At 36.0% G+C, this 25,440-nt stretch overlaps 1 protein-coding gene across 9 annotated transcripts in view; it reads right to left on the bottom strand.

The window, feature by feature from the left end:
* Positions 1 to 25,440, bottom strand: part of NR2C2 (nuclear receptor subfamily 2 group C member 2) — a 46,244-nt gene that overhangs the window by 11,304 nt on the left and 9,500 nt on the right. For 8 of the 9 annotated variants that reach the window (XR_012837086.1, XM_075762578.1, XM_075762576.1 and 5 more), the window contains 12 exons: positions 18,372 to 18,482; positions 14,898 to 15,098; positions 13,593 to 13,695; positions 12,859 to 13,038; positions 10,549 to 10,696; positions 8,281 to 8,374; positions 7,768 to 7,901; positions 6,702 to 6,879; positions 5,541 to 5,662; positions 4,898 to 5,037; positions 1,934 to 2,071; positions 316 to 421 (listed from right to left, as the gene is read on the bottom strand). Coding sequence is in view for 8 of the 9 variants with exons in the window: in XM_075762578.1 (XP_075618693.1) it covers positions 316 to 421; positions 1,934 to 2,071; positions 4,898 to 5,037; positions 5,541 to 5,662; positions 6,702 to 6,879; positions 7,768 to 7,901; positions 8,281 to 8,374; positions 10,549 to 10,696; positions 12,859 to 13,038; positions 13,593 to 13,695; positions 14,898 to 15,098; positions 18,372 to 18,482 (1,655 nt within the window). In the remaining variant the exon portion in view is untranslated. The remainder of the gene's footprint in view (positions 1 to 315; positions 422 to 1,933; positions 2,072 to 4,897; positions 5,038 to 5,540; positions 5,663 to 6,701; positions 6,880 to 7,767; positions 7,902 to 8,280; positions 8,375 to 10,548; positions 10,697 to 12,858; positions 13,039 to 13,592; positions 13,696 to 14,897; positions 15,099 to 18,371; positions 18,483 to 25,440) is intronic. The other variant, XM_075762579.1, reaches the window with a different exon arrangement.

Here is a 25,440-nt window from a genome sequence, read left to right on the forward strand (position 1 = left end):
GGCAGTTGAGGCAGTTATTCTTGAGACTTCTAATATAGTAAGTCTGTTTACCTTTGTAGACATGGCAACGAGACCCTCAAAAAAAAAAAAGTACTCAAGCTTAATTTACACGGAAGAAGCTAGACAGCTATTCTTGCTTCTACCTATCTTTAAACAAACCTGCTTGCTTTTATAAATGAGGTTCTAGTTCTTTCTCATCAATAGTCAAAAAAGAACAGATGTCAAAAAAGGAAATTTTTACATCAATTATGTTATTTTGTACTTTTGCCAGCTACGGCCCACAACATTACTTTGGGTACTATAGACAATAAATACCTATAAGTATCTTCTGGATAGGTTTTTTGTACATAGTCCTGCAATTCCATCTGGGCCTTCTCCTGGAATTTTTCTATTTGGGTTGAACTGGTCAGACCAGGGTGATCTAAAGAAACAAAACATTTCTGTATGTCGATAGTTTCCCTATACATTGTGAAATATATGTAGTTATAAGATTCTCGCATTTAATTTCATTAAAATATTTCTCTTGTATTGTGCTGTTGAACATGTTAGCTGTATAAAGAAAACCACTCAATTGAACATTTGCTTCCTGGCTTTAGAATTAGCTTGCTCACTTTTCTCTCTACAGCTGTGTGTATTCACAAGAAAGTGGAAGAAGATTAAGCCTGTAGGTATGTACCAGGCAATGACACTCCTAGTTTATGTTTCTAACCTTGCTTTTTAAAATGTGTTTGCCTCTGTGATTTTGACTAACTATGGTGACTGAGCTGTATCTAAGATTGTTTGTTTGACAGATCGATTTCTTGACCTTTCTGTCTCATGTTTTAATTCCAGCTGGCTCAGCTCCTCAAAGACAGTCACGTGATTAGAAAAAAAAACAGAAAATACGACATATCTGACTATGGCCAAGTATCTTCAGTGTTGTGTTCAAACTGCTCTTCCTTAAAAACAGGACAGAGCTAGCTTGAGTTTGGAGAGTTTCTTGCTCCTCCAACTTGAATAAAAATCCTAATAAACCTAACCCTAATGGTACAATCTGCCAAAAAATTTCAAAAGCAAATTTCAGGACACCAATATCTTCTAAGTAAAGTAAGTTTTATTACAAAGAGAAAAATAACATCAATGCAAAAAATCCCCAACCAACCACCCACCCCTAACAAGACACACATTTCTTTGTATTTTGTTAAATTCAAAGGGTAAAAACCTTTGGATTAAAGTAAATAATTTACATTTCTGAGCAAGAATTTCTCTTTCACTCAGCCTCTCAGCAGTTTTAAATTAACCTTTCTGTGTCCTAGGAACACCTTTGCTGAAGAGACTGTCACTTCCTATTTCTTTAATGTCCTTACCTTATCATTCCAGAAAATCTCAAGTGTCTTCTTTGAGTAAATCCTCGTATCTCAAACACTGTTGATCATTCTTTAGTTGTCTGCTGTCATTTTTTTGGTAACCAATGGAAGACAGCCTGTTTACATTTCATTTTGGCGATTTTGTGGAAGTTCCACATAAAATACAGTGGTATTTCTGCTCATATTTCAGCTATTCCTCTTATGAGTGTATTAAAATATTAAAATTGAAGCCAATTTCTTTTTTGTCACTGTGACAATATATTTCCTCTAATCCTTGCTGCCATTTACTTCATCCCAGATAACTTATTACTCATAGTCTCAGATGAAAGTAATTGAGAGTCTAGTCTTCTAAGGTGGGTGCACAGGAAATTCCTGATATATTGGAACTGTAAATAACATGGATATGTTGCTCCAAAGTTATTTTTAAAACACATATTGTTTGTGATGAACCATCATGAAACAATCATTTTATCTGCAGCTTAACAGATCAGTCTCATCTCAAGACACAGTCTCATTAAAAAAACTGCTAAAACATTAACATACGAATACTTATCATTTAAAAAAGATATGGTTACTAAATTCCTTACCAGGGCTAAAGAGGACTATAGCTTTAAGGTATGCATATTCATATCCATCAATGTCAAGCTTGGCCATGCTGTTACAGAACTCCTGAAGTTTCCAGATGTGTTCCATGACTTGCTTTATTCTGTCTCCAGAAAGTTTATCTACAAAAAGATATTGCTTGCTATTTTATGTGAGCTCAAGTATATCTGATATATTAACCAATATCCTTTTATAAAACCAAGTCTTTTGTGTCATTTGCTGTCTTAAAACCACTTAACATATAAGGATGGCCTGAATGATTATGGAAATGTAGATTTATAAAGCTGAGTCTGACATAGGGCTAGCAAACAGAACTCTTTCATAATTTTGCCAGTACAGCATAATCTGCAACACCACTATTATTCCAGTGATATACTGTTCTGAGCAGGCTTTCAAATTATGGTGAATTATTCTACAATTGGCTAGTGATTCTGGGAACGAACAGAAGCACAAAACAAATCATGCAATCCTGATTTTAAATTCAAATGGTATTGAGTTAGGTTTTCCAGAAGAGAATGCAAGAGCAATAATGACAGTGCTACTTTTTCCTCTATCTGTACTTTTAGAAGTGAATTTTTCATTTACTGTGGTAGTCTTTTTTTCCTTCCAAAGGGGTAAATTTACTCAAATACACGTCCACAGATTCTTCCATCATTTGAAACATCACATTCCTTATGTTGGCTTCATATTCTTTCTTAAAATGTCAATTAAAAAAAGATCTTATATTATTTGTGGGTAAGTTACAATTGAGGGTATTAGCTGCTCAGCTAGGGAGAGAGGTATTTCTATTTTGGTAAATATAGCTTCTCTCTGCATATCTGCAGACTAGTCAAAGAATGAAAACCTTAGACATTACATTAAGACAAATCTTTGAATATATAATTACTACTATCAAACTTCAGAGGTAAGTCAATTCACAAGGGATAAAACTTTTTCTTGAGAGACACATTAGAATCCTTTTATTCCAGTCATGATCTCTAATGCTAGTATTTCATATCATTGTAACTTAAATATTTTACCTTTGTCTGCACAGCTAATAGTGTATATGATTGCTTAGGCCCGTGTGCCTTAAACTGAATCTTTGATGTAATTTATAATTATTTTACATATTTTCTGAAACTGCAGTAAAAAGACTGAACAGAAGAAACATTTTTTGCACGATGTCTTAAAATAAGAATGAAAGCACAATCTACATTTCTAAAATACATGAATTGTGATACGAGTTCTTAGTTACTCAAGATGGATCAAGGTAGACATGATGTAATGTTTTTATTTCTGTATTGTGGGAAACAATGGTGCAGAAATACTCAGAAAAAGTGAGCTTGAATTCCAGAGTTTCCAAATAGCCTCATCACTAATATGCTTCCTAGATAAAGTTCTGAAATGTCTTCACTTTGTTTTGAATTTTAAAGTTATAGTACACAATATAATATGATAACTTTGCAGAATAGACAAAACAAATCATCCTCTTTTCTTGGCCAGTCTCAGGTAACACAGTATGACTGGAAGTACAGGTTGTAGAACAAATTTAATTTTTTTCTTTTTTGAGACATGGGAATAGAAGTGGAGCCAGCTTAAGAATGTAATAGCCCCATCACTTCTCCACAAACTCAGCGCCTGGGATGTAGGTGGAATAGACAGCTCTATTTATTCTGACAGAGATACAAGTAAAAGCCTAACCCTGTGGAGAACATACAATGTGCATGTTTCCCTATTGGTCTTTTAAACTCTCACCTCTCTCTCTGTGCAGGAAAGGAGCGTCAGTTTGTTGTATTTTGAGGACTGTCTAGGCTCTCTTAAATTAAAAAAAAAAAGCCCCTCAAAAAACCACAAACTATACTCATTATGAAAGCATACTATTCATTTAAGAATCAAATTTCTAATTTACTTTATCACAGTGAAGCTAATAAAGTAGATTAAAACAAATGTACTTTACTAGGACTGAAGGATATTAAACATTTTTTTCAGATTATCTATTTTTGTACATTTTATAGTTCTACAATCAAGTTTTACTCTCCTCACTAAAAGCGTATTTTCTAATTTTTGCTGTGTGCACAATAATGACACCACAAAAATCATCAAACAGATTGGTACCAAATAGCATTCTGTAACTACTTCTAACTCACATTTAAATTTAAGCTAGCTTTCATGTAATATGCTGTGTTTGCAGAGTTTAAAGCTCCAGTATTGTTTTTTTCCTATTAAAAATGCAGTTATTTTCATGCTAATCAATCATATTGATTGAGAGCATTCTTAAAGAAAAGAATGAAAAAAAGCAACCATAACAGACTGTAATCCATTCTAGATAGTCATCATTATCAACAGGCCAACACTGAATTTAAAAAATAAAATTACATAAGTCTTCTTAAAGAGTGTCAACAAAAGAGGTTGTTTAATGCTTTGGAGGGTACTTCAAAATACATTAATCATTACTGCACTATAGTGGTATCCAAAACCATTATACTTGCAAGAATATGCTTGTGATACTTGGCAAATGCTATAGTTTTACACTGACAAGAGGAGAAGGAAAGTTCTGAAAGCAAAAAAATCTGGTGTGGTTTGGAAGACCTCCTCATTATTCTAAGAGAAAAAAAAAAACACATCTGGATGGGAGGGAAGCTCTGTGAGCACAGCCAACTTTAGAATGTACTTGTCTTTCTCTATACTGCCAGCCAGATATAGAAGACAAGAGAATATGTTCTCCAGCCTTATCCTCATTTCTTCTATGGACACTCCTATCCCACAGAGATCTCTGTGAGGTCAGTGCAACAAAAGTTGTAGATCACCAGAGGAAAGGTAATTATGCAAGAGAAGGCTTCTCCTTCCTCTGGATCCTGGGAAACAATTCTGCCACCACTTAGGAAATGCCTCGTAAGAAATGTTATACAAATGTCCCTGTAGTGTTGACAGGACTGAAGACCTATAAGAATCACACACTGAAAACGTACCTTCCTGTATGCTGTTCTGGAGATGGTTGACAATAGCTGCTAGGATAGTAGACAGGCTCATCACCTGTGCACACTGTGCCAGGCCTAAGGTAAACAGCTCATTCCAGCAGGCACGCACAAGGCTCGTATTGCAGTCCTGCCTATAAACAACAGAAAATCATACAACTGTGGGTAGTTTTCATATCAGGTTGGTATTGCCCTATGTGTAATTATATTAATTATAACAATTAATAATAAGGATTAATGTATTCCAAACCACTTTACTAAAAGGCATATACTAGCATATTTCAAAAAGGAAAAAGAAGTGATAGGCCAACTACAGGAAACCATTTCAGGTTTTCTGTAGAGTGGTGCTCACCAGTTCTTTACCAAGATATATTTCTACAAATTAAATGCTTGGTTTTGATTCAGCTTTAGCTTCTGTAACCGCAGTAACATCAGATATTGTAGTTATCCCCCTCCTCTGCCATCTTCTATTTTATTGTTCAAGAAGGAGAATATTGCATAGTCTTCACACATTTTAAAGAATTAATTAAAAATTAGACAATACCATCATTTAAAAATTAAAAAAAGCTGACAAGTGTTTAGATCAGTGCTTAAAGTCATTAGAAAGGAAATCATTCAACAGAATATGTCCATTTACCCAAGAGCTTGAAATGCAGGTATGGACCTAGCCCAGTGCATAGAGAGGAAAAGTAGTCGTGATGCTGACTCACAGATGTAGTGTACATTAAGGTACTCTGGCATTGGACTGGGCATTGTCAGCTGCAAAAAATAAACATACAGTACAATATACACAGTTCAGACATAAACCAGATTTTATTATAAATGAAATAACCAGCAAAAACATTCAAACTACTCTCATAGTCTGTCATAGTTAACTGTGTGACAAGAAATTGTCAAAGGAAAACTACTAAACTGAGTAAATACTCATTATGACTGGTAAGGAATGCAAAATGGAAATGGGAGACAAGAAATGTGGGAGAGAGCTCAAATGTTTCCTTTTAAAATGTTTTAATATTCATTTAACAATAGTTAAATCTATAAATTCCATTGCTCTGTGGAGCATTGGCTAGCATCGCAGTACTATAAAAGATCATCTAAAACTTTTAAAAAAGAAGCAAAATAAAATCTCAAATGTAAATATCTAAAATAGGAAAGTCATGTAATAGGAATCTACAATCACAAAACCTCATTAATGGGAATAAGCGGGTTATGATAAAAGTTTGACTACATTAAGTATTACTTATTTCAGTAATGATCTGTGTATTTCTTGAAACAGTGCAATGTGATTACAGCAAGGTGAACGCCCTTATTATTTCAAGCACGCTGTGTATCAACGTACGTGTGTGTGTGTGTGTGTGTGTTTGCATTCAGTTGAAGCGGAAGCATCTCTAAAATGCAAGACCTTTTCCAGTGGTCTAACAATAAACATCTAAGATGGCACTGTAACCTCTCTGTATATGAAGGAGCCTTTTAGATGAAAGTTTTAAACTGTCTAAAATTATAATTTAAGAAAGACAGCATACTATATGGATGATATGGAAAGTGGTTATCAACAGCACTGGAAAGTGAAATAAATTTTAAAGCATCCTTCTGTCTATGAAAAGGTCTTATGAAATAACACCTATACTCTTTAGATACAGCAATGCAAGAGTGAAAATTGTATTACAAGCTTTGTAACAGCAGCTGTTATCCTAGACTATATTGCCAAAATTAAATATAAGAATAAGGAAAACAGAGTACACTAATTTTGGGTATGTCTTCAGTGTGTGTTTAGTAAGCCATTTAAAGAACCACATACCTTAAATGTGACATGTGTATCTGTAAGTAGGGGTCCTTCCACTTCAATAATTGGTGTTGACTGATCTCTACTGATTACATGAATATTCCCCCCTCCTGTAGGATCCACCCCATCTGCCAAGTTATGAGCTGCTGTACCATCTGTAGTATTAAGTGCTTTAGCCAAAGTATCAAATGCCCTGGGCGGGGGGAAAGCAATAAACAATGAAAGAGTGCTTCCTTACACCTTAAAAATGTATAGTAGTGGTCAAATTAAATGCTATAAAGCATTTCCACTTAGAGGTAACATATACAGGAACTGTTTATGCTAAGACACAAGGTCAGACTTTTCCTTACAACCTGGCACCTCTGTACTGTTCAGACATTAAAAAAAGGAATACATTTGCCCATATGTCGCTGGTAAAAGATTTCCCCTGTAAAGAAAGAGATCAAGCTCTGCTGGAAATTTTACAATTCCATGTTCCTTTTTCCCGTTTTTCTCATTAATAAAGATAACAAAGACTTCAAACTCTTTCTAAACATCAAAAAAAAAAGTTTATTAATCTTAAAGTTTAACTACATTTTCCCTACATTATTAGCAGGTATTATGGCAGCACAATCTCAAAAAGAAATCTGCAGTAATACAGACCCCTAAAGAGCAGGGCTAAGGGCACAAGCATTGTGCAGGAGAAGCTTCCACATAACAAGCCTATCAAATAAAAAGTGTACTAAAGTGTTGCTATTCTCAGAGTCTCTCAAGATCACAAACTAGTCATTTATTATTATAATTATATAATAATTTATAATTATATTATAAACTAGTCATTTATTATATATCAATAATTATATTCAATTATTATTATATTATTATAATAGCTAGACTATTAGTCTAGCTTCAGAACACTACATTTATAATAGGACACAGAGAACAACAGCCAAACCTGGATTTCTAAAGAATTGGTTTTGTGTTTCCAAGTAGGGGGCAAGCTCTACTGTGTTTGGTGTTATGATGCCAAATTACTTTAATGTGTAAGTATATACTATATAAAATACAAACTGCTAAATAACATGCAAATATAAAGGCATACCGTGTAATCTCACTTGCAGATTGCTCTTCTTGTTGAACTTCAGAAGTATCTCCATTATTTAGTGACTCACTGAGATTAGCAAGAGATGTTACAACATTTGCTAGTGTTCCTAAAGCACCCTGGCTTGTTTCAGCCTAAAAAGGAAGAACCATATTAGCAGATCAAAATTATAGGCAATGTATCATACATAAATTTTTCCCATTTTTAATCTTTGTGTTCTTTTTCCCTTATGTACCTTTTCCTTCCTCCTGAACACCTACAGGAAGAACAATGGCTACAATGATCTTTAAATCCTATTGTAATCATCAATCCTAGCCCCAATTGACATATCACGTGGGGAACTACCTGTGACAGAACTTTTGCAGAAATATGCCCATGAAAAGAAATCATGCTCGTGTTGATCAGCTTCTTACCTCCATTTGTACAGATCTTCAGACCTACCCAACCTTATCTTCTAAAGAGCAAGAATTATTTGTGTCTATGTACATAGCTACTTAACTGAAAGAGTAATACCTTGGAATCTGCAGCTAGGAGGACTGTACCATCATCCCTGATCAAAGGTTGCTGAATATTCACAAGCATTCCCGGATCAAGAAGACCTGCTGACCTGTTCAAAAGCATAAGACAGTCAATAGTATTTTACATTAATCATAAGAATGTGTAACAACCTATGTCAGAATAAAAGAGATTAACAATTTTTAAATTAACAATTTAATGAAGCTCAGAGTTTATTCATTAAGATTTAAGTTCTTCTGAAACTGTTTCCAAAAAGTAGCTTGAGAGACAGAAAGACTGGAATATCTTTTTGTTTCCTGTGCAAAAGTAATGACTACTTCCCAAATAGATATCCTCTCATTTGCTTTTTATGCTGGTTTATTCTGTCTTAAGGAAAGATGTTGTCTTCTCTTGTTCTCAGAAGTCGTAGAACCAGAGAATGGTTTGGGTTGGAAGGGACCTTAAAGACCATCCAGTTCCAACCTTCCTGTCATGGGCAGTGACACCCTCCACTAGCCCAGGTTGCCCAAAGCCCCATCCAACCTGGCCTTGAACACTTCCAGGTATAGGACATCCACAACTTCTCTGGGCAACCTGTGCCAGTGCCTCACCACCCTCACAGGGAAGAATTTCTTCCTCAGATCTCATCTCAATCTCCCCTCCTTCAGCTTCAGGCCATTCCCCCTTGTCCTGTTACTCCATGCCCTTGTCAACAGTCCTACTCCACCTTTCTTGTAGGCCCTTTTAGGTACTGGAAGGCTGCTCTAAGGTCTCTCCGGAGCCTTCTCTTCTCCAAGCTGAACAACCCCAATTGCTCAGCCTGTCCTCACAGGAGAGGTGTTCCAACCCTCTGATCATCTTCATGGCCTCCTCTGGACTCACTCCAACAGCTCCATGTCTGTCTTGTACTGGGGAACCCAGAGCTGGACTCAGTAATGCAGGTGGGGTCTCATGAGAGACTTAATAGCTCTAGCGTTATGCATTAGACTTTGGAGGAAGGTATAACTGTGCATTCCAAGTTAGACAAGGGACAGCGCTGAAGAAAAACATTATGTAAGAAAATATATTTTACATTCCAAAATACAGTCATAAACAGTCATGTGACCAAGGTCTACATAAAATCTCTGCTGCCTTTACTTCTGCTGCTTTTTGAGCAAACATCTTTTCCCTTTGCTGTATCTAATTTAGGGAGACAGTGTGAAGTCTTTACAGTCAGCAAGGGTAAGTTTGTTACTTATATAACACTCCAAGTCTGCATAACCCAATACAAATGCACGCATGACAGGTTCGGGCCATGGGGAATTTACTGTTTACAGGGCCTGAGACTAACAACTAACATTGTGAACTACCACAGGCAGCAAATTATCATGTGTTATGCAAATCTGAATCCTACATAGAGAAGAGAGTCACACTTAATGACTATATGTTGTTTGTAGGACTGTAAGGGATCTGTAGCACAAGGAAATCTAAAAGAAGCAAATGTGTTTGTGAACAATCTGACTTGCAAATGAGAACACTGAAAAACAATTCTCCAAGAAGTTTGCAGCCCAGTATTCCTAACTGCAGTGTTATTTGCTCAACAAAGAATATATATATTAAAAAAATTAAATATATATATAAAAACTGAATATTGAGATCAAATATCTTTAGGTGGTCATTATCCATTCATAAACTAACTGGACTTACAGTTTTAAAAATGTGCTATTCAACGTAGAGTTCTTTTTTATTCTACTCAGAAAAAGACAAATCATATTATGAAATGCATTTCCACACTCACTGCCTATGGAGACAACTGAGAGCATGGGAACCATCTCGGAATATCTTCCATATAGTAAAAGGAAGCTGCTGTCATTTTGCTGTTGTTGAAAACAGACTCTTGGGATCTGAACCAGCAGTCACTGCAGTCTCTTTTACTCCTGTCTTTAAGAGAAGGAAGATAGTCTGCTATTTGCAGATTTGATTTCAGAGAAGTGCTAACCTGAATGCATCACAGCATAAGCCTACATGCTTTTTGCTTGAGTATCACATATGCCCTGCCTGTGCTTTGACCTGGCTGGACATGACCCAGCTCTGAACTGAAAACCACCCAGATGTGCTCAGACATAAAAACTTTTCATGAGAAGCAGAACATCTAGGATGGTCTTGGTAGTGGAAACAGATGATTTGTGAACTGGAGCTCTTTTCTGTCCAATTCTTTAGTGCAGAGGGGAAAAAAAAGAGTATAGGTGTGCCAGCAAAGTAATATGCACAAATAAAGACAAAGACCCATTAAACTGAGGTACTCACCGCGTCCCATCTTTATCTGCCACAAATGTTGGAGTTGCTATTAGAGGGCTTCGTAGATCTTTTCTGATATAGATTTTTTCAGTGGAAGCTGCACAGTTGGTTGGTTTTTCACGTTGCACATCAAAAGGCTTTCTTTCACTTTGAACCGCTATATTAAGATAGAAACATGCAGATTTGAAAAGAAATAATTCAACTGAAAAATACAAAAAGAAAGTAAAATTCTTACAGTATGATTTCAGTTTGCACAGTTATTATGGTGTATCAGCTCAGTGCAAAACTGGAAATTTAATATGAAGACTGAAGAAACAGACTCCAATTTTACTATACCTGTGATTACGGACATTTTTAACTAAGAAAGTCACAGATTGATCATTTGCTTTACGTTTTGCTGAACTGGAGTCAAAGCTTGCTATTTCATTGGCATTTAATAAGATGGAACATTCTGCAAAATGTGTTTTCAAATTGTTTACTCATTTGTTTTTTACAGGTAAAGCTATACCTAAATACTAGATGCAGTCATAGTCTGGATGATTCAAAACAATGCAAACCCAGAAAAAGTCAAGACAGGCAAGTTATGTGAGACATGCAAATTAATTCCCTGGAAGACGAGTCTCTGCATGATATGCAATTCACTCACATCCATTCATTTCACCCAGTTAGGGAACAGTGTCCCAAAACTAATCTTTTCAGAATTTAAAATATTTCTACTTGATAACTTGAAGAAAACAAGCTCAGTTTCCAACGCGCCAATAAAGTGTGGTACATCTTTTAATAGAAATAGTAAGAAACAGTAACTTTGTAATTTTAAAGGAAGTGAAAAGTGAATCTTTATAATAGTAAGGTTAATAATATCTTTATGATATTATCATTATTATTATTCAGATTACAGAAAGTTTTCTGGAATCTAAGCCACTAAACTTTACAAACTCCTCTATAGCTTAGTATAACATTAGACTGCATGGATTTTTCACCTGAAAATGAGGATAATAAAATGAATAAAAGACTTTGAGGATAATACAAAGGATTTTTAAAACTGTTGTACTGATATTAATTCTCACACACTTTGCAAATGTAAGGTGTAGTATAAATGGAGATAATATTTCTGTGCTATTCATTGTACCAATCAGTCATACAGTGGTTATTGCTCTAGAAGATTAACATTATTAACAAATAAAAAAATTCCACCCTCCTCTACAGCCCTTTTGAATGTAACAGTAAAATACATGGATGTCTCTCCCTCTATCCACATAACCACAAAGTTATTTAGCTCCTGATTTTATTTTTGCTAGTATTCTTACTGTCATCAAAATTTAGGGGCTTAAAAGTAGGTATATCCACTTTGTTGGCTTAGTGGATACATAAATATTAATCAGAAACCCGACCCAATGCCCAATAAATCAGTGAGTATATATCCTAATCATACTGGGAGAAGAAAGGTTTAGCTTCTGGAAATGCAGCAGTTTCTCTTGTACAAATGTCTCCCCCTTTGCTCAGCACAGTGTGTGCAAAGCACAACAATCACAAGTTCCACAGTGCAAATACAACAAAGATCTCCCTATTTACAGCTTAAAGTTCTTTCTCCCTTGAACTCAGTGGTTGGAACTTATCCTGCCTAAATCAGAGTGGAAAAATAAAAGTATTTGTTGCTTCACCTTATATTCTCCATAAATTTATCACAAAACAACCAGATAATAGGCTTCACGAAGTGCTGGACTGAAGAAGCAGAGGTGCTATAGATTGGAAACAAAATAGATTGAAAGAGGTGTTTGGATGCTAGCACTGAACTGTACGAAGCACTGCATACAAACATGAAAGTATATTGTTTAAAATATGACAGTTTATACAATGCCTCATAATACAATGCTCACAAATGACCAAATTAATTTAAAAATTAAAAAGAAAAAAGGACATCAACTACTTTCTATCACTGGATGAAAAAGCAGCAAAAATTAACCAGAAGGAAAGCAGATTCTGAACATGGAACATTAGACTCAGATTTACGTCCATCCATGTTAAAATATTGTGTATTATAAACATACACTGTGTTTGTAACATGCATTCTAAGGGAGGCTCTGACTGGGCTCCTCAAAGGCTACAGCAGTATGATACATGGTTCAAAGCAAATCGTTACTGCATCTCAGACATAAGATAGTGATGAAAGAAAGGTATGATGAAAGATGCTTTGGCTGCCAAAAGTTCTGCTTCCTTCAAGCAACATACACCAAAATGCAGAGAACACACTAAAAAAGTAGTAGTCCAGATATTTATTATTAGGTAGGCACAGTATCACATTGAGTACTTAACACTCACATTCCATTTTCATGCCCATCTCTAGACATTTCTTAAGCCTACAAAACTGGCAGCGATTCCGATGGTGTTTATTGATGATACAGTCCTGGTTGCTACGACAACTGTAGGTCAAATTCTTTCTCACACTCCTTTTAAAGAAACCTTTGCATCCCTCACAACTGACAGCACCATAGTGACGACCTAGGAAACATATATATTGTTATCAGATGGAAATTACTTATATTTCAGCATATTTATCTTAAGCAAGTAAAACATTGTAAAAGTCACCCTATTAAATTTATTTTGTATTCTTACCATCATTTTGGACCATGAAAGCATTGTTAAAGTCTTACAGGATGTTTCTTATTTACCTATTGTCAGGACTTTTTGGTGGGAAAGTGAAGAGAAGAGAGGAAGGCTAAGCCTATTTCTGAATAAGAGGCCTGTGAAGTGGTAGTTCCCACTCTGGACAAATACAGATGCAATTCTATCTGCTGTTACAGATTACAGGATACATCAAAAGGACATACAAGTTAAGAGTTTGAGTACTTTCAAAATGTAAGTAATTTTACAATAAAATTTGAATATGAAAATTCAATAGAATTTTAATTTGTTAGCTTCTTTTTTCATTTTAGACTCGATTACTTTTGCCATCAGCATAGCTAAAATCAGCTAAAATACATGAAACCTCCTCCCTTCATCCCAGTCATCCTTTCAATCAAGTTTCTTTAATACTACTTCCTACACTTCCTTACCTGATGCTTTATCACCACAGACTACGCAATATTCTACTACTTGGGGCCTCTGAACATCAGCTTTTCCCAGCAAACGTTCCACCGAAGCAGAGTCTGTCACTATCTAAAACAAAATTCCAGAACAAAAAGAGGTAATTAGCCACTATTTCTTCTGACATGAAAGTAAGGAGCTTTGCCTACAGAACAAGATTGGTGTATCAACTTGGAAGAGGTGGCTGAATTTGAGAATAAGTATGATATGTGGAATGAAAGTAAGTAGTATAAAATGCAAATTAATGAGACTTTTTACTGTCAATAGTGAGACTGTTGAAACAGTCATAGCAAAACAAATTCCAAATAAAACTCCTAGCTTTGTTCAGTACAAATAAGTTTCCTCACTAGTGCAGTCAACAGTATTCTTCCCTTCTTGCTGTTAACTCTCAAACAGTTGCTATATTTTAGCCAAAGATGTTTGTATTTCCAATGCTCTTGCCTCTACCCCTTCTCTAGCTATTAGGGGTACACTGTTCAGAGGGGATAGCCTGAAGCTGAGATTCATTACAGAAACCCTTTAGCTTTCGAAGGCCTTGGATTCCAAAACTTCTGTTCAGAACATTCCACTTAACACAGAAAAATAAAAAACCCCATCCCTCTGTAACGTCAGGTAATCCATTTAGCATAGTAAAATAAATTTTAAAAGACCATTAATACAATTTTTCAAATATTTATGTAAAAATGATACTTCTCCCTGTAAAATAGTCTCTATTGTAACAGTAGCAATAGGAAGCAGGCACTTTTTTTTAAAGAATGCTAGGAAGAAATCTCAAATTTCACTAGTGATAGATAATTGTTTATATAATTTGTTTTGCAAAGCTCTCGTTGGTCTGGATTATGCTCAAGACCCATAAGCAACTATAATAGAGGACAGCTTCTGCTCCAAATTGCTTTTACTGCAATATCTTGATACTGCATTGTGAACGTAAGTTTGCTCGGGTGACTTGTATCTCTGTATATCTGTGAATCTTGAACAGACAATCTGAAATCCTGGCACTCCTCACAAGCACCATCTTATGTATTTGCTTATGTCTTTAGAATTTTGATGAGAACACACAAGGGGTGATGAGTGCAATGGAATGCACGAGGAACATGAAGATAGGAGGATTTATGATTGAATAATGAAGCCTACAATTAGTATGGTCTAATCCATGTGATTAGATCTTTAGAAAACTATTGCGATTTGTCTTAAAGCAATTATAGACTTAAATAAACTAAAAATCAAAAACTGAAAAAGAAAAATCTATTGTCTATCTCAATTACTATGTTTACCTGAATTCTGCCTGGCACAATGTTGTCCGTGGTGGTAAAGATAAGCTGTTTGGCATTAGATGTCTCAGGTGCTGCCAATATCACCTTTCCTGCACCAGTTCCATCTGGACTGGCTAAAATAAACTGTTGCTTTGGAGACACAGCTGAGTCCACTGCTGTGACTATTTGGATTTTTTGACCTGTTTGCTGATCTGTCACAATCTGTAAAACACATTGAAGAATTTTATGAGCCACAGTAAACTTTATGTTTTAAAGCCTTTCATTCTGTCTCAGAATTATATGATACTCTCTCTGATAACTTTGTTATTTATTATTTTTCTATTTGTACATTTATTACACTGGTGCAAAGTTATTGCAGCTACCTACTTAAGTGCAAAACAAGAAAATCAAACCAAATGTATATACATATATGTCTGCATACCTACCGCATAGACGGAAAATACTAGACAGAGTTGTGAAAAGTGAGAGCTTGGTATCATTAATAATGAAGAGATGTGGGGAGATCTTGAAATCACATTTTACTGTTCAAAAGGAGTTAGATATAGTAGATCCCAGACAGAATAAAAACAAAATGTAACGTTAAGGACTGCAGCTGATGCATGGCAGGTATATATGCAGGGTATACTCTGCCTAGTGAGACAGCATCACAGAAATTTCATAGAGTATCTTGAGTTGGAAGGGACCCATAAATGTCATCAAGTCCAACTCCCTGCTCCTCACAGGACCTCCTAACACTAAACCATATGACTAAGAGCGCTGTCCAGATGCTCCTTGAACTCTGACAGGCTTGGTGCTGCGACACCGAGGAGCCTGTTCCAGGGACCAACTGCCCTCTAAGCGAAGAACCTTTTCCTAATGTCCAATCTGAACTTCCCCTGATGCAGCTTCATTCCATTTCCTCGTGTCCTGTCGCTGGTCACCAGAGAAAGATTGCACCCCTGCTTCTGTTGCCCCTTTTAAGGAAGGTGTAGACTGCAATGAGGTCACCCCTCAGCCTTTTCATGTTAAATTGCTCACTTGCTCTTGTTAAATTTCATGTGGTTGGCGACTGCCCAACTCTCCAGTATATCCAGATCTCTCTGTAAGGTCTCTCTACCATCGAGGGAGTCCACAGCTCCTCCTAATGAAGTATAATCAGCAAACTTCCTTAATGTACATTCAACTCCTACCTCCAGATCACTTATAAAAACATTAAATTAAAAATTACTCCAGCTGACAAAAAAAGTGTAGTGGTATAATCTTGAGATTTGTATTCATTTTGTATACACCTGGCTACGAAAGCTATCTTGATATAATTCATTTACGTATTTGGCTTAATGTCAGAGTTAAAACTACTACTGATAATAAAATGTGAAGTGAATTTACACACACTGATATTCCTATTAAATTGACTGTATAGGTGTCATAATAACCATGCATTTATTTCCTTAATTTTGAGTACCTAGACTTTTTATCTAGTTGTCATGTTCTTTTTGTGTAGTATGTCTTACAGAAAGTAACATATATGCTAGTAGTTTAATAAGACTATGCTAATAGTTTTACTAAGCTAGAATGCCTTAAAAAGGCATTAGAACTACCTAAAGCAGGAGTTGAATTACAGAGCTGATGATATTTCTAGATTACAGAAACTCTTCAGGAAAGATTAATCTCACATTTTGTGATTACAGACCTAAAGAAACCTGCACAAAGGAAATGGTACTCAAAGCTGGGGATGAAGCCAGCCTACTATTGAATTTTGGACAAAACAGAGCTTTTCAGGGACTCTTTAGATTCTTGTATTTACAGAACAGAGTAAGCCATTTTAGGTCTCATATGCATAAACATGTAAGTGCATGAAGTCTACAAACATAAACTCCAAAGAAGTTCAAAGATTAAAGGACAATCATTAGCCCTCAGTCCCATTCTTTTAAACTGTTAAGTTGTTAAGCTCCCCAGAGTTTCCTCTGCTGAGATTTCTTCAGCCTCCATCATTTTTATATAGATCTTAACTTAATGGGACAATTCACAGTGAAGTCTAATTTTGGATTATAACGGACACCACTATGATTATTGCCTGTATTTGTTTTGAGGAAGCAGAAATACTCTTTTCTCATCCTAGTATTCTCCTTCGTCATGGAGTCGTAGGGTTTTTTTTGGTTTTGGGTTTTTTTTTCCCAGAAGTATCAGTGATACAAGGAGGTAGATTACTTTGCAGAATTGAACAAAACTTACAATGTAAATACCTACCTCATGAATGCTGAATATTCAGTATGCTTCAGTTATACATATTGTGAGAACATCTACCTTGCAATGAAATATTAATACATACCAGGCAAAATAGAAATTATGTTACCAGACAACTGTATGAAAAATAGAAACCTTCTGTCATAACAGAATCTTGAGAATCAGCATGTGAAACAAGAAGGCTGTCTGATTACACCTTTTGTTGGTAACTTTAAGGAATAACATCTTAGATAAAACACATAGCTAAATGTTGTTGATAACTGAAGAATATCTCCTTGATGCTGTCTATAAAAAAAAAATCATAGAGACTTTGTAATTTTTCATGGATAAGCACTGATAATAAATAATTAAAAAATTAGCCTGGCTAAGAAGTGATATTTAGGTTCATAAGAAAAAACTAACAATGCACATCATTATACATGCTGTGATTTGAATCTCTGAAAATAGCACTACAGAAAAACTTGTATCATGTATAGTAAGTATAATGACAATGTCAAAATATTTTAAAAAGTGTTTTCAGGGCTCTTCGTAGGGGCAGTACCCACCCACCCTGATCAAGACATATCCCAAGAAGAGTCCATCCTGGAGGCTGCATTGCCAGGACTGTTCCAAATGCCCTGGAGTACAAGATCCTCTTTTCCAGCACCACCTCTGGCAGGAGTACATGGGAGTATTGTACTGGCACAGAACAAGGTTGAGGAGGACAAAAGCTCGGTGTTGCAGTACTGCAACACTCTAGTAACATTACTACTAAACAATTCTTATTTCATTTGTCACTGCATACATTCTGATACATTAATGGTATCTTTATGTTATCTATCAGTAACAACAACCCACTGTGTAGTATTCCCAAAGACTAACTTTATCCTGAATAGGCTAGCCTCCCACTGGCTCCTAAATATGGCAGAGAGAGTAACGCCCTTGGAGATGATCTTAGGCGTTCTGTTGACCATGTCTGCCCATTTGTGATGGCTAAAGCTCAGGAAAGTTGTATATATAGGCTAAGTTTAACCTCTGCAAATACTCCTCACTGACTACATCATCAATGCAATTATTATATACAGCCAACTAGTCATCACCAAATACACACTGAAGGAGAAACAGAATTTTAGTTTGCACTAAAATGATCTGTTCTCACAAAATTTAAGGAAGTCTTCCACAGACTTTATTATGCTTTTGCATAAACCTAAGTGGGAGGAGGAGACAAAAAAGATGATGTAATAGTTAGTTACTTAATCAATAGATTTTTACCTGAATGCGTTGTGGTGACGCTACAGAGGAGTCTGTGGAAATTATCTGGATACGTTGGGAATTGCTGGTCATCACTGGAGATTCAGATAGTGAAGTCTGAACAGTTTGCACCTGTAAATAATGTACAGAATTTTAATTTACTGTTACAGTAAAACACTTTTAAAAATACATGTGTTTCTTAAAGACCAGATGGCCCTATAGCATGGATTCTATATTCACTGGAAAGATTACAGTCATTAAAACAACTTGTTTTCAATGAATTATCAGAATATTGGCTTTTTTTGGGGAACAGAATGAATCTGATAGATGATCAAAACCACAAAACCAAACCACCATCCCACCCCAAATAAATCACTGGATGATTACTATGTGATCCTTCAGCTTACTGAAATGCAAAAAGACTTTTTTCAACTTTCAATTATAAATTTGCCTCATTTTTGCTTCTGTAAAAGCAAAATACACCATATACACAATAATGTATAATGTTAAGTGTTTCACCTTTTAATAATTTTAAAGTATTTTATTAACTACTTTTTAAATTTTCAGGTAACCCAAATTTAGAAAGCTTTCTCTGGCCCCTAAAAATGTCCCCAACCCCAGGAACACATATGGGACAAGAGATATACAGAATTTGCTGGAAGAGTACACAGAACTCCTACCTGACAAAACTGGCCTTTAGTTTTTATGTCTCTGACCTTATTTCATCTATGAAGCCTTCTAAAAGTGTGATGTCTATACAGCTCACTTAGAGAAAACAGCAATTTCATTTTTCAAGTAGAAGAACAATTTTAACTGTCCAATATTTTTAAAGTAAAAAAGTTAAAATTAAGATGGCTGGTTATCTGGATATCTGTGTTTTAGACAGCAGAATAAATTAGAATTCCAGTTCTTCAGTGTGCTCATATCCTCTCTGCCTTTTTATTGTCCCCCAATTTCTGTTTTTCTGCTTCAGAGCGGTGCAGATTTTTTCTGGAATCTATGCTCCAACAGATCACCAATATATTCAGCATGTATTCAGGTGTATGTGGTTAATGCCTGTTATTCTAGTGAGGACTTCACTAGCACGACAAATTAAATTTGGCACTACAACTGAATCCTATTGTTTCTTGTTCTGTTCCATACCTTTTTAGAGCACCAAACTATAATGCAAATCTAGTTCTGAATACCTAGAAAAAGCCTGAAAAACACCCCTTGCATAGTTATTTCAGAGCAAAACTGTTAAATGTTAAATTAAACATGCAAGGTAATATTGGCTTGACAGCCTTTATCTTCTGTTTACAGAAGGGATATGACATTGGCAACGTACACACATAATTTTACAGTTGTGCATATTTAGACTTTGTGCTTGCTCATCCTCAGATTTATTGATGCAACTGTTAGTACTAATTGTTCCTTCTTAATAATTGTAATTGTAGTATAGATAAAGCACTTGTATTATGGTCCTTACGATCAGCTCACAGGTAGAAAGTTACTGCTTGTCACTCCCCACAGCCATCCAATCCCATTTTTATTAAGCTTGGGATATACAGATGCATATAAGAAGTACCCTATTTAGTATTATTGGGTCTTTGTCAGATATAAATATGAGATGAAGCTATTATATCAGTCTTTACACAGAGAAGTATCTGCAGATGTAGATGTCTCTATGTATTTTTTCATTATTGGTAGATGCGTTTTTGCCATTCTTAGTTTGGAACATTACCACACAAAAAATTTGGCTTAACCAAACACAATCAAACCAAGGTATAGCAAAATTATCCTGGAAGTTCTTGAAGAATTACAACACGGTTAGTTCCAGATCTCTTTTCATTTGTTTGTTTTCAAGAGGGAAACCTAAATCATTACTAATACAGTAACTTAGAAGAAAATCACATATGCTTATTTGTGCCATACTCATTACAAAAAACTCCGCTTTCTTGGTACATTTTACAAGTTACTAGTCCATGACATGGCCCAACTCTTGTGAAAAAACTAAACCAAAGGAGATAATTTGGTTCTAAAGCCATACCCTGCATATGTTCAGGGTATTTTTTAAAAAGTTGCAAAAATATTTGAACAACTGTTAGTGCACACAAGACACTTGTATGTTGGTGTACACTACAGCAACTCCAGAGGTGACATTACTGTCCACAGTCAACAACATAGGTATTTTTTTCAGTCACATTCTTTATTGAAAGTTATTATATAAAATGATTGACAAACACAGTAATATTTAAAAGACTGCTGACAGCAAATTTTACACATGCAGCATATCTGAATAACAAGCCTTGTAAATTCTTACAACACAATATAAATTTATACAGAAATTCCATTTCAATTGGAATAAAATACTGCAGTGATGTACTTTATAAAAAGAATAAACAGAATACGGCACTACTGATTACTTCTACACTTAGTTTAACTACTTACTTGAAAACAATGCAGATAGGCCAAAACTCTGTTCTTTGAAAAAATGTTCTATAATGTCAATGATTTAGCAGCCTAGATTTTTATGTAAGTCTGCCTAATGCTAAATAAATCTTATGTACATTTTAAAACAGATTTTACATTTTGGTAATTTCATAGTTTTATAGTGTAAATTGTGATTGTAAACAATAATTTGGGTTTTCATAAATACCCCCTAAGTCATTTACATTGTCCCACAGAATCTATACGACTGTGTTTAGTGTATGACTGATTATAATACTTGCATTCTATATGGGAATTTGAGAGTATCAAATTAGTGGTTAATATCTGCAGTGACATGTGGCCAAAACCAGGAAACTCACAAGTTGTTTTTATTAAATCGTCTTTTAAACAGTCTTGGAATGGTTTGTTTATCAAAACCTATATAGCTGGACAACAGGGTAGTGTCAATTTAGACATTATTTAAGCTTGCATGGAACAATTTTAATTTTCTAAGCTTTCCTGTCTAATATACAACGTAGTTCATTTGCGATGTAAAGAAAGAAAAAACAGTTTGAATACCAAGGAAAATTTACTGCAGTCTCTTTAGGGAAGCGAAGGTGTTAAAATACACAGCACTTAATGAAGCCATACTACTCTCCTATTGCCTGTACCGTAAGTAGCCCCATATACTGCAAAAGTAAAACTTAAAACAAACATACTATCTCTAATTATCTTTAATACAGAGGTCACAAAAGTTGCATGATAAATGAGGAAAATACATAGGAGAGATGTACAAATAGTAGAATATTCTAATTATCGGATGATACAAGGCATCCAGCAGCAGAAAACAAGATACCTAGGTGAGAAAAAGAAAAGACGACTCCCAAAATCAAGACTCTTAGAGGACACATTTGAACAATGATCTCCTATACACCCTTTAAAAGTTCTAAATTAGAGCAAAAAGATCTTTTAAAACTGTTTTTCAATTCTTCCACCTTCAATTATAGAAGGCTTAGCCTTTCTTTGAAGCATCTTCAAACTTTACACCACAATGCACTGCAGGCAGCTTGGAAATAGATCTGTTTTTCCATGTTGTTCAATAGCAGCTTATAAAAAGAATGGCAGTATATGTGCAAAGCATTTGACACTGTCCCACACGACATCCTTGTCTCTAAATTGGAGAGACGCGGATTCGATGGATGGACCACTAGGCAGATAAGAATTGGCTGGATGGTTGCACTCAAAGAGTTGTGGTCAACGGCTCAATGTCCAAGTGGAGAACAGTGACAAGTGGTGCTCCTCAGGGGTCAGTACTGGGACCGGCACTGTTTAACATCTTTGTCGGCGACATGGACAGCGGGATTGAGCGCACCCTCAGCATGTTTGCTGATGCCACCAAGCTGTATGGTGTGATCAACACGCTGGAGGGAAGGGATGCCATCCAGAGGGACCCTGACAGGTGGGCCCGTGCGAACCGCATGAATTTCAACAAGGCCAAGGGCAAGGTCCTGCACGTGTGTCAGTGCAATCCTAAGCACAGCTACAGGCTGGGTGGGGAAGGGATTGAAAGCAGCCCTGAGGAGAAGGACGTGAGGGTATCGATTGATGAAAAGCTCAACATGAGTCAGCAGCGTGCGCTTGCAGCCCAGAAAGCCAACCGTGTCCTGGGCTGCATCAGAAGAGGTGTGACAAGCAGGTCGAGGGAGGAGATTCTGCCCCTTTACTCCACTCTTGTGAGACCCCACCTGGAGGACTGCATCCAGCTCTGGGGGCCCCTGTACAGGAGAGACATTGAGCTGTTGGAGAGAGTCCAGAAGAGGGCCATGAAGTTGATCAGAGGGATGGAGCACCTCTCCCTATGAGGACAGGCTGAGAGAGTTGGGGTTGTTCAGCCTGGAGAAAAGAAGGCTCCGGGGAGATTTAATTGCAGCCTTCCAGTACCTGAAGGGGGCCTACAGGGAAGATGGTGAGGGTCTGTTTACCAGGGAGTGTAGTGACAGGACAAGTGGCAATGGGTTTAAAATAAAGGAGGGTAGATTTAGATTAGATGTTAGAAATAATTTCTTTACTGTTACGAGTGGTGAGGCACGGGGACATGTTGCCCAGAGAGGCTGTGGATGCCCCATCCCTGGAAGTGTTCAAGGCCAGGTTGGACGAGGCTTTGGGCAACCTGGTCTAGTGGAGGGTGTCCCTGCCCGCAGCAGGGGGTTGGAACTAGATGATCTTTGAGGTCCCTTCCAACCCAAACTATTCTATGATTCTATAATATATATGGTAACTGCACTGAAATTCTTCTGCAAACACTTTAGGACTAAACAACCATTTCTTTTTTTCCTGGGTTTGTAAATTTCCTGCTGTACAGGGATCCTAGTGTACAACATTGGTTCCAGATACTATGTGAATACGAAAACTAGTGCTTTATGCTTTAAAACACTTTCTCAGTTTTTATAGAATAGACCACATCCTGATATAAGGGTTATTTTTAGTGATCAACTCCAGTCTCCTTTAATAGGAGTTATTTCTCATGACTTTTCTCACTGCATGTCTAGTTGGTTATCTTAAGTCTAACAGTGAATTCTCTATAAAGTTGGGTAAGTTTGAGACCAGCTGCCATTATATGCTGATACGTAATTTTCATGTTTAAATATTCAAGAACATATATTCAAGAAACTGAAAATAGACAATATTTTAGTCTTCTCTTGGCTGAGAAGATATGGAGCACCAATGGAGAAGAATTTGTTTAATACCAATAAATGCGTCAGTGTACACATATCATTTATTTTTACACTCTTATTAACACGCATACATACTCAGGATGGTGTAGGACTCTAAAATGCAAAATTTTACCTTCTTTTCAGGCTTGCCTACTTAATACTCAGTGGAATAAGAACAGCTTAAAATTTCTGACTGCTACTAAAAATCTCATTTTCCAGACTGAATACACATGCCATTGGTTGATGGCAGAACAACCACTATGGTAAATAAATCAAATGCAAAAAGGGAACATATTTTTTGAAATACACAATTTACAAGAAGGAGGAAAAAACAAATCTTCTGTCATTTTGTTTGACAGCTAAATTTCTACCTTGAGCATTGTCACACACCTAGAAAGGATAAGAATGGATAAATGTGATGCTTTATTACGGTCCTACCCAGTCAATAGCAAGAAATTTGACTTCTTAAGTAAAAATATTAAAAAAAAAAAAAAAGGAACAGAAGGCTGAGAATATGCAACACTATAGAAGTTCTATCAGATATTTACAAGGTTAACTTCAGGCAGCTTATATAAATACTATGTGAAGAATTAAGCTATCATTAATTAGACTCCCAAATAAATTGAATCAACGTATGCTGAAAGCAAATGGCTTCTAGATACTCGTATCAGAAAGATAATGAAGTTTAGCATTATATTAGGTTCACTTACAGGATTAAACATAGCATTGACTACTCTAATCTGTTGTTCAGAAGAAACTTGAAACATGAAACCTGTATCATGTTTGAAGCAACTGCTTTGGAAGTTGTGCAAAAACCTAGTCCTCCAAAGTCAATGATAGTGCATTGCTGTAATTCTAAAATGTATTTTAAAAAATTAAATACACTTTCATTTCTTTAAGACTGAAAAGTGTCTCAAATGAGACTTCACCTTCAAGAGGTGAGGAAAGGAACAAAGTAGGCCGTATATCATAGAAAACTTCAGTGCACCACATTTTACAGAGGCTTAATCAATAATCATTTAAAAGTAACCACTATGACTTAGACATAGAAAGTAATACATACAATGTAAAAGATAGCTCAAAACCCCCTAATTTCCCTACACAAAATGCATCAAATACACTTATTTTAAGAGACAGAGGAAAAATAATATGTTTTAATACACTTAGTACTGTTTGTTTCCTCGAGCTCCCTAGCTGTACACTGTACAGATTCTAGTACTTACAGTGTCAAATTCTTCCTGCACTCTTATTTAGATTTTTCCTCAGCAAACCTGAGGGCAAAACAATCCAAGAGAAATGTTGAGGTCACTTTTAGTCAGATCACAGATATTTTCATCCGGTCTCCATTACTGAGGATTCCAATCACAGAAAGCTGCCAGTATTGTTTTAAAATGCCCTCTCTGTGACCCTGTTCCTCTGAAGGTCAAGTGCGCTATCATTCCCTGTAACCAAGGAAGCAGAATCAATGTGTTCCTGCTGTTTTGCCAGCTGCTGAAGGAGTTTCTCTAATAGTAAGATTAATTTTATCTGGGGAAGATAGTCCCAGGTTATCAAGCTTCCCCTCCCCCTGTACTCTGTTCTTAAGCCCCTCAACCTGCTCACTCTCTGTGAGCTGTAAAACAACAAAATGAAATCTGAGAAAAGAGTTTGCCTGTGTCTTGAATTATTTTCAAATCAGCAAAATTGAAAGGAAAATCCACCACATTCCCTGTGGAGCATCTTTAGCCTTAAAGTTCATTAAGCTAATATATTCAGAGGAACATAGGCATTTCTAAACTACTTCAGGGGCCTCAAATGTGAAGTAGCATAATCAGTCTTAATACACTTAAGAATTAACACAGTAAGTTCATGACACGTGTGATTAATTAGCTTAAATTCCAAACCCAAAACATTCGTATGAGGCTGCAGTGAAGGCTGACAAATGGGTGAAAAAAGAAAATATTTTTAAATTCTTAGTAAGTTAAATT

The sequence above is a fragment of the Balearica regulorum genome, chromosome 10 (genome assembly GCF_011004875.1).
Source record: "Balearica regulorum gibbericeps isolate bBalReg1 chromosome 10, bBalReg1.pri, whole genome shotgun sequence".
In the NCBI taxonomy this organism is placed as follows: domain Eukaryota; kingdom Metazoa; phylum Chordata; class Aves; order Gruiformes; family Gruidae; genus Balearica; species Balearica regulorum.